Genomic DNA, 9,701 nt, shown 5'->3' on the forward strand with positions numbered 1-9,701 from the left:
GCCTGAGGCCTGGCTGGACCCGATGGCCTTCTTGGCCCCTTTCCACTGTATGATTCTATGAAAGGCCTTTTTGCATTGTTCCTTGGAATACCAAAGGGATTACAGGAATGTATTTCTTAGAATTTTCTATTTAGGGAGCAAGAAATGGCTTGGGTCAATATTGTGATACTGAGGTGCAAATCAACTCAATCACACACATCTCTTTGTGTGAATGTGTGTTGTTATTCTTGGCTTTCACTTGACATGTCTGGCTAGAAAGGCTGAAGGTGAAAAGACAAAGAACAACAGAAGCATTCACTTCAACTGAATCAAACAAGACCAAACCCACTGGTTTGCTTGCAGGAAATGGAAAAGGCTTTATTAGAGCCCTGCGGATACAGCCACACAGAGCTTGAATTGTGGGCGGCAGGCAGTGGAGCCCCCAGGGAATGACAGAGCAGCATCACCAAGGAGGGGAAAAGCAGGGGGGTCCAAACAGTAGCCTTAAGGTGCAGAGACGCGGACCTGTTCACGGGAGGAGATCACTTTTCCATCTTGAACCTCCTCGATGATTGTGCGAACCTGGTGGGTGGTTTTCGGCCCTACAGAGGGAAGTGGAAATGAGAAATGTTACTTGCCGAGGAGCAAGGCAGAAACCTGAAACGGCACTTGCCACCTGCTACTGTCCCCTCTGGCACCCAGTTTGTTTCTGTCTGTCTGTCTGTCTGTCTGTCTGTCTGTCTGTCTGTGTTTATCCACTTGGAACTGCTGAGACCTTCCTAGGCAGCCTACAGTACAGTTGAAAATATAGGTTAGAATGTAGGGTGCTTTGCTTTGCTTTGTTTTGTTTGCTAAAGGAAGCACTGCCAAAATCTCATCTGATTCTGAATGTAAGGCAATTCTGCCTGAAGTGATTCCTCGTGTGGAGAGGAAGAGCTGTGCCTATAAGGCAGGAATGGGATTTTAAGATGCCAAATGGAACACGCCCCCCCCCCCCGCCCCCTCAGCTCCTTTGCCAAAAAGTGGAAAAGCAAGCTGATGTTAAGGGCCTTTTGTTTTGGCTCAGTAACTGCATAGCCTTTCTCTAATCTTTGTGCGGAGCTAGGGGCTATCTTTAAGAAAGAGTGCATTCCTATGCAAGTTTAGATGGGGGGTGGGGGTGGGGGGGAATCCTACAGCTGCTGGCTAAGACTGGCTGGAAGTTGGAGGACTTTTTCAGTCTAAACACACCTAGGATTCTGTCATAAAGCACTTGGGGCTAATTGAAATTTGTTACAAGATATGTCTTTCTCCTTCTCTCTCCATCTCTGTCTGTGTTTCTTTTTCTCTTACTCACAAGTTCTTTCTCTCTCCTCTAAAAGAGAAGAAGGGAAGCACTAGGAACCTACCCTTATGACCCACCTTAAACCACTGTGCCCCCACCCTGTTGTTGTGTATGATCCACCCCTTGAAGGCCAGTATTTAATCAATGTAATAGGAAACCAAGAGTATAACTGAATAAAGTCTCAACAGATGCTTACCCTCTCTGATAGCCGATGCGTACTGAGTAGAAATACTAGAGAATGAGAAAAAGCAGAATTAGAAAACCATAAGCCATCATATTCATTTATAATGAAGCAGGTGCAGAGACAAGTAACCAAGAGTGATAGTTCATGACAGGAAGGATACAATCGCACAGCAACTGATTAATTTAATAATAAATTGGTTTTTCTCTTAGGCTACATGAACAGTGGGAGGTATTATTTCCATTCGTTAGATTTTTGGCAAATGTTGCAAGGAACTGCAGTAGGCCAGTCTGGGTCTGGGAGTGGGTAGACGGACCTCTATCCTGGCATTGCCTTTGGCACTGCACCAGTTTTGCAAGCCAGCACGAGGCATTGCACAAGGACAGCTACGATGGTCCAGCTTCATGTAACAACAGATATGTACAACGGACTTAAGCTGAAGCACTGGAATGAGAGAACCAGACTGGATGATCGCTTGGCGGCCCTACTGGGCAACTTCCTCCCCATGGGATATTAATGCTCACAAACCTCCCCGGCTCAACCTATTTCCTCCTTCCCCATTTTGAATCCCAATATGGCCTGGGCTTACTGGGTTTCCTCTCCCTCCAGCAGGCGCCGATAGGTGGCGATCTCCTGCTCCAGGCGGGTCTTGACGTCTAGGAGGATCTTGTATTCGTTGTTCTGGCGCTCCATGTCACACCGCAGCTCGGCCAGCTGCTCCTCCACGCTGCTGATCAGGGCCTGGAGCTGGGCCAGCTGCATACCGTAGCGGCCTTCGGTGTCCGCCAAGGTGCCCTCCAGTGCTGCTTTCTGGGGAATGAGAATGGGATGGACGGATCAGAGGCTGTGTCTGTGGGAAGCCACCTGTCTCAGTCTATCGCTGGAGGGTTTCCCCAACCAGCTATCAGGATGACACGACATTTCTAGCTGTTTCATTAAATTTGCCTACAGATAAATAAAGGCCAAGACTTGTCTTGAGGAAACCTATCTCCAGTGATTGGGGCGGGGGGACTTAGACTGGGCTCCCACTCAGAGTAAACCCTGGGCCATGCATGGTCACGCCCAACCCTGTCCATACTGTCCAGCTTGAGATCTCTGAGCTCAGGTGCCTCAGCTGGAAGCAGGACCTGAAGTGCAGGAGGAAGAATGCATGGCCCTGTTGGACAAGGAGAAGACCAACAACCTAGTATTTGTGGCACCCCTGAGGTCTCCAGTTGCCTGCCAAGCTCGAGGGCTGATGCTGCATGAATATCTGTTCCCTGCAGAAGAGGCTCTGGGGCCTGATGAAATGCAGTTGCCAAATAGCTCCCCAGGCCAGGCTTCTGCCACAGGTTTCTAGGAAGGGAGTCCTCTCTTATTTAACACCGGAGGACAATGACTCTCCCCCCAGTTTCTGCCTGCCAGATTGGATTATTTGGCCATGACTAGAAGAAGGGATGTACAAGGAGGTTCATGAAGGAGAACCCAAAACCCTCTTTCTTTTTGACTCTAGTGTGGTTGCTGTAGAGAAGAGGAGGACCTACAGCACTGAAGCACATGTTCCTAAACTTGTGGGAACATTTTCCACACTGGTTTTTCATCAATAGATGAGAAGAAGATTCTGTGAGCATTCAAGCACTTATTGGTCTTCTCAAAGAGGAGTCTTCCCTATCAGGTGCCCTCCAAATTTGCTGGACTAGTCAGTGTGTTCCAGGCAGACTGGAAACTGGAGCTGTGCTCCAATGTACCTGTAGGGCACTGAATTTGGATGATTCTTGTAGAATAATTCCAGAGTTTCTCAGAACACTGTTTGAAAATTACACATACCATATGCATTGAAAATGTATATCAATGATGTTATCAAATGCATTGCTGTTATCATTATATCACTATCAGGCTGATTATCATGAAAGTGGCTGGAAATGCAGAGCATCTCAACAAAGTAAGGAGACTATCTGGACTCGGACAGTGAAAGGTACCAAAAAATCTGGGGCTCAGGCCCACAGGACAAAAAACAATCACAAATGTGTACTTGCTGATATATATATGTCCTAAAGTGTGTGTGTTTAAGAATCATTGTTGAGGTCTCTTACCATGCTGAGCTGACTCTGTAGTTCTATTTCCAAGTTTTGAAGAACCCGTTTCAATTCTACGATTTCCGACTTGCCGCTCTGCAACTGCTCTGTGTTGATGGCAACTTCCTGATTCAGCTCCTCAGTCTGCAAGGAAAGGGAGACAGTACAGTAAAGACACATGAATCAAAAGATTCTTTCTGGAATAACCGTTCTTCCAAAGGAAGGCCCACCTTGGCGAAGAACCACTGCTCGGCATCTTTGCGGTTCTGCTCTGCCATTTTTTCATACTGTTCGCGCATCTCTGCCAGGATCTTGGTCAGGTCCACCCCAGGAGCAGCATCCATTTCTACTGTAATTTCTCCACCTATCTGGCTTCGGAGAATATTCATTTCCTATGATGGAGAGACACAATAGGAAGCTGTAATAATCATCAAGCTCTTTCAGCCTTATCTCCATAACCTCTGTTTTTCTGTTCCCTGTCCTGGCCGCAATTGGTCTACGATGGAGTCAAAGCAGCCATTGCTAATTAGCTTTGTGGAGGCTTTATTCTCGTTTATACTGAGACTGCTTGCCATGGTTATCCTCCTAAACATGGAACAAGCTTCAGGGAGAAGATCTAGACCATTAGAAGATAAGAGGAACCCTGCTGGGTCAGACCAAAGGCCTGTCTACTCCAGCATCCTCTCTTTGCACGTTGGGCAACCCAGAGCAGGACACCCAACCCTCTAGTTCATCTGCAACTGGCGCTCAGAGGTGTGGTGCCTCAGATTCCAGTGTTAGCACATAGCCAAGTTGACTAGTAGCCATGAATAGCATCACCTTCCATAACTTTGCTGAAGCTCAATTTAAAGCTAAGCTGATGGCCATCAAAGGGGGACATGGTAGACACATACACATTCCAGCATGGTTTAGAGAAAGTGGATGGACGTGTTTCTCTTTTTCTCACAATTTTAGAATCTGAGGGCAGCTGAAGAAGCTGAATCCTGGAAGCCTCACGAGAGACCGAAGGAAACATTTCCTCGCCCAGTGCCTAGCTATGCTATGGAAGATGCTACCGCAGGAAGTGATGGTTGCAAACAGCTCAAATGGCTTTCAAACAGGATGGGAAGATTAAGATTACATGTGCCTGGCATGTTAGCTTTTCCAGTTGAGCTTTAGAAGCTGCTTCATATGTGTTAGCTAAACGCTCAATGACTGCGGCATCCGGGAGTGATTTGGCCATGTGAATGGGCCATCGCAATTACAACATTCAGACCTTGTTTTTAAACGTGGTGTTCTTCCTTGGAGGCAGTTCCCAGAAGTGAACTGCTGTGATGACGTTTCCAGTAACCAAGTGCATCCAAACAAATGTTGTGTCTGTGTGAACCAGGCCCCACTTCATGGTTGTGAGGATTATTAAATAAGATCACACTTGATGAGGACTTGTTCAACCCACGTTTCAAAGATATTTCAATGACACCTTGTAGTCCAGCTACCGAAGACTGGAAAAATAAGCTAGCAATAATGCAATAATGGCCAAATTTTTAATTACACACACAGATCTGCCAAAGAATTTAATGAAAAATGGATAGTTTATTATAAGCAATTTAACTAATATTCAAGATAACAGAATTCATAAAAATATTATTAATGACTTTAACTTCAATGCTAAATACTACAATATTAAATTAGTTTGATAAATCAGACCAATTTGTTTGTGAATCTTAATTAAAAAAATCATTGGCTTAATTGTGGGTAGAAGAGAGAGACATTTTTGCTCTTTCATGAACTTATTAGATGTTGAAATTATATGCAATATTTGTGTCATACCCCTTGATATCCTTTTTCTTCTTTCTCTGTTCCTTACCTCTTTTTATGAACATTTTTTAAAAGTGGCATCTTGTAGTGACAATCCACTGTCCTTGATCATTCAGTGGACATGCATTTAGACATGCAAATGGCAGGCATGTCATGAGCGGAGCCAGCTGGAGCCAGGGGTCAGACTAGATGGCCTGGGGGACCCCTTCTGACTCACTCTGTTTCTATGTTTCTATTCATAGGACACACTGGAAAATACTGCTATGTGCTGGATTCTCCAGATATAATCCTGCTGTGTGCATATGCCCCATTTTAGCTCTGTGCCTCCCTGGGAAAGGCTAAAAACTGAGCATCCTCACCTCCAAATGGTTCTTCTGCAGGTAAGTCAGCTCCTCCTTCAGATTCTCAATCTGCACTTCCAGATCAGATCTGGTCAGGTTTAGTTCATCCAGGACTCTGTGAAGGCCGTTGACGTCAGCCTCAACACTCAGGCGCAGGGCATGCTCAGTCTCAAACCTGTTTCCACAAGGTGAGTGCAAGAAAGTCAATGGGAGAGTTGTGAAAGGCAGTATTTATCACGTAACTTCCATTCCTGGAGATGACTTTGCTGATAACCCACCAAAGGAAAGCAATTGCCATTTGCGATTAAAGCTAGGCTTACTTAGTTCTGAAGTCATCTGCAGTCAGCTTAGCATTGTCAATCTGCAAGAGGATGCTGGCATTTTGAGCATTGGCAGAAAGGATCTGAAAGAAGGAAAGAAATGGGTGGTTTCTATTTTTTGCATCTAATTTGTAAACAGGAATATGCTCTGACTTGAGTTTTGTTAAGGCTTCCTCTGAACATGTACAGAATGCCTTTCTCCCAGTGTTGATAGACATCATCACACATTTTAGATGCTGTTTCAGTGGTAACAGATCAGGGCCATAAGCAAAATTTGCAGTGCCATTGTCCTTATAAACTATTGTCCTGCGCAGTCACTGAGAGATGCTTAATGTTACGGCTGGCCCTGAGCACCCTTGAAATGTACCGCAGGGTGGAGGTGCCGCCGAGCAGATGGACTGGGGCGGGAAGGATCATTCCTGGCATGATGTGCCATCACCAAGTGGTCCTTTTCACTGAGTGCTGAATTGCATGCAGGTTCAGATCCATGAATTCTGGTGAAACATTGGGCTGTCTCCGATCCCTCTGTAAAATGGGTACAGTGACGAAGGGACCATGGCTGTGAACGTATGGGGAAGGACTTTGCTGGTTGTCCGTGCTGTGCAAATAATAAAGAGCCCTTGTAGTGCCTTAAAGATAAATTTATTATGGCATAAGCTCTCAGGAACTATGGACTGTCAAGCAAAACTGACTTGCAGGAAGGAAAAATGCACACTGGGATGCCCACTGGACTACAAATGCCAGCATTTTATCACCTTTTGCTCTTGTGAGCAATTGGATCTGCAAGTTCTAGCAAGTTACCATGGTTATTTCTCTCCCAGCAAAACCTTCGCCTGCTGATTTCTGCAGATTAGCCTGCTGTTAAATGTGCAAGAGCAGGCCAGTGGTTTGCGTCAGTCGTGACCAGAGAAGTCAAAGGACAGTTTAGAAAGAACTGGATCACCAGCAACAGAAATTTGCAGTATTTGGCATAGACTGGGGCATGAACTCTAGTGAAGTCATTAAGGATTTTTTATTTTATGAAAAGCTATTTGGGGGGATGTGCTATGGGGAGTGGGGCTTAACCTTCTCCCCTTCCAACATGCAGAAGCCAAGTGCACTTCTGTACTGTCAGCTTTTCCCTCCTGCGAGGTTTCAGAAGCATTTTGCTAGGGCTTGTACAGAAGAACTTCCTAGCAGACTGTTCTCTGCACTGATTCAGAGTTTAGGTTTCTCATCCAAAGCACCCACATGTCTTGAGCTGGCCCTGGAGTTCTGTGGTCCTTCGGAAAAGGAAACGACCATTTTTCAGACAGGGGAGAATATTTTCACCCTGCAAGGGACTTTGACTTGGTTCCTTCCACTGATGATGCCTCCACGGCCTAAGTAATGCAGACTCAGGCTTCCATTTGGGAGGAGGCACTGCCCTCTTTGGGTAGACTCACACCTCTGAGGCACGTCTAGGCAGGGCTAGGAAAACTCCTGCCTGAAACCCAGCGAAGTGATTGCTGCCAGTCAGTGTCAGTACTAGTAGATCAGATGGGCCAGTCATCTGACTCGCTATACGACTGCTTCTTATGTTTCTATGCTATTGAACCTGCGAGAGAAATCACCTTCTGTACACCTTCCGCTGCCTGCATTTCATCATATGCCTACACAAAGGTCACACCTAGGTCAGAACCTGTTTCATGACTCAAGGGACCTTACCCCTTAGCATCTCTGTAATGCTGTTTGAGATGCAAAACTTTCCCACATCACAAATATCTTTAGGCAGACCTGTAGAAGATCCCACCCACCCACAGCAAGCTCAGAAGATGAAGAGGGGCCCCTCCTGTCCTGCTCCATGCTGGCAATCCTCTGCAGATGCCTTTGCAATGTCTTGCAGTCCTAGTCAAAAGTCATGGTCATGCGAAATGCCACCTTCCCTATTTTTGACCCCGTTATCCACCGGAACAAAGTCAGTGTTCCGGCTTCAAGCTACATTTCCTCTCCATTCCTTGTTGCCATGGCCTCTCCTTCCTCCTCTTCACCTTTTTGTCTTTCCACAGCCAGATTTTACACTGAAAACTTTCCAGGACAGTAATAATGTGCATGAATGAACACTAGTACTCATAATGATGCTAGCAGTAATATCAATAGTAGGAAATTCAGAGTTGCAACTGGGTAAGTTGTGTTAAAATTGAAAAGGGTCCTGATCTGGCAACATAAGAGCTTCAAAGTGAAGGATGCAGTGATGAATGCAGAGGAACAGTGTCTATTGAGGAACCCAAAGGCTGAAAATGCAAGAGGCAAGACCAGGTCAATGACACATCTATGCAAAGCTAAGAAATAGTGACTCACTTGCAACATGGTAATTTATAATAATAGTGCTGTAAGTGGTATATTATAGTAACTGAGAACCTATAGCCAATGTGATGTAGTGGTTCAGAGCATGGAGCTGGGACTGAGGTGATCTGGATTCTAGTTCCTTCCCAGCCCTGGAGCCAACTGGGTGACTTTGGGCCAGTCACAGACTCTCAGCCCATCTACCTCACAGGGTTGATGTTGTTGTGGGGGTAAATCAAATTGAATCAAAGAAGGGGATGCGAATGAGCTGGTTTGAGCTCTTTAAAAAAGAAATAGGTAGGATTTAAATTGAATGAATGAATGAAATGAAAAGGAATATGTCCTGATTAAGCCCAAATTAAATCAAAGAAGCTTTGCTGATAAATTCAAACTCAGCAGTTTTGTGCTGGAGTTCCCATTTACACCATTTTGCTGTCGTACAGTTATTTTGAGGTCAATACTGGCTGTTTCAGGAGATGGTAATTTTATACAGAAAACACTGAGTTAATGCATATTTGTGTGCTATTTGAGAACCAAATTTAGGAAGAACATTACATGAAAGCCATATTGGAAAATTGCATTTGAGAGGTTCCCTAGCTCGTTTAGGAAATGTGTGCTTTCCACAGCCCAGCCTCCTGCATTAGGCCAGGAGCCCCACTCTGCTTAAAATGGTCTCGCCTTACCTGGCTCTTCAGGTCCTCAATAGTCCTGAAATAACAGTTGTAGTCTCGCTGTGGACCAGGTCCCTGCTTCTTGTACCACTCCCTGATCTTCACCTCCAGCTCTGTGTTGGCTTCCTCCAGCGCCCGCACCTTCTCCAGGTAGGCAGCCAGGCGGTCGTTCAGGTTCTGCATGGTTTCCTTCTCGCCTCCTGCCAGCAGGCCATCGCCCGCAACAGTAAAGCTGCCCCCCAGGCCGCCTCCAAAGCCTCCCCCAAAGCCCCCACCAAAGCTGCTGCAGTAGCTGCTGCCTCCATAGCCACCACCAAAGCCACTGCTTACTCCGGAGACATAGCGGGAGGAAGAGAGGGAGAGACCACCTGCCCCACCATGGATGCTGGGGGCTCTGTATCCCCCACCAAAATGGCTGGAGGAAAGTCGAGCGGAGCCCCCACCGAAGGAAGGCCCCTTCACGCAAGAGGAGGAGGTGTACTGCCGGATAGTGGTGGACATGCTGCCAGAAAAGAGAGGCACCCAGAGACTTCCCTGCTCAATTCTCCGAAAAGTAGCAGTACTCCCTTGATCTCTGCTCCTTTTATTCCCCCAGGGTGGGGGCGTTGTCATAGCATGGACCTTTTCTCTCTCACGCACGTTCCCTCCTGCTTTCATCATCACCGGCATCAAAGCCAACTTCCAGGATCCTCATTCACCTCCCCAGGCCTATTCATGTGCTTGTTACATT

The 9,701-nt window shown here is 46.2% G+C and overlaps 1 protein-coding gene across 1 annotated transcript; it reads right to left on the reverse strand.

Moving 5' to 3' along the window:
* Positions 1 to 391: 391 nt before the first annotated feature.
* On the reverse strand, positions 392 to 9,472 carry LOC123031775 (keratin, type I cytoskeletal 14-like). Its single transcript, XM_044447092.1, has 8 exons — positions 8,984 to 9,472; positions 5,997 to 6,079; positions 5,695 to 5,851; positions 3,769 to 3,930; positions 3,557 to 3,682; positions 2,074 to 2,294; positions 1,500 to 1,534; positions 392 to 581 (listed from the first exon to the last, which is right to left on the reverse strand). The coding sequence occupies exons 1-8, from the start codon at positions 9,470 to 9,472 to the stop codon at positions 484 to 486; spliced, it is 1,371 nt and encodes a 456-aa protein (XP_044303027.1). The 3' UTR covers positions 392 to 483.
* Between the last annotated feature and the right edge of the window lie 229 nt (positions 9,473 to 9,701).

Source organism: Varanus komodoensis, unplaced genomic scaffold (assembly GCF_004798865.1).
Source record: "Varanus komodoensis strain SLA01 unplaced genomic scaffold, ASM479886v1 scaffold50, whole genome shotgun sequence".
NCBI classification, from domain to species: domain Eukaryota; kingdom Metazoa; phylum Chordata; class Lepidosauria; order Squamata; family Varanidae; genus Varanus; species Varanus komodoensis.

What these genes read in the sequence shown, in the direction of transcription:
- LOC123031775 (XM_044447092.1), bottom strand. Translation starts at nt 9,472, where the DNA reads ATGTCCACCACTATCCGGCAGTACACCTCCTCCTCTTGCGTGAAGGGG. An exon ending in CTGGAGGGAGAGGAAACCCA is followed by an intron (nt 1,535 to 2,073) that starts GTAAGCCCAGGC and finishes CTCATTCTCTAG; the next exon opens with TATTTCTACTCAGTACGCAT. An exon ending in CGCATCGGCTATCAGAGAGG is followed by an intron (nt 582 to 1,499) that starts GTAAGCATCTGT and finishes TTCCCTCTGTAG; the next exon opens with GGCCGAAAACCACCCACCAG.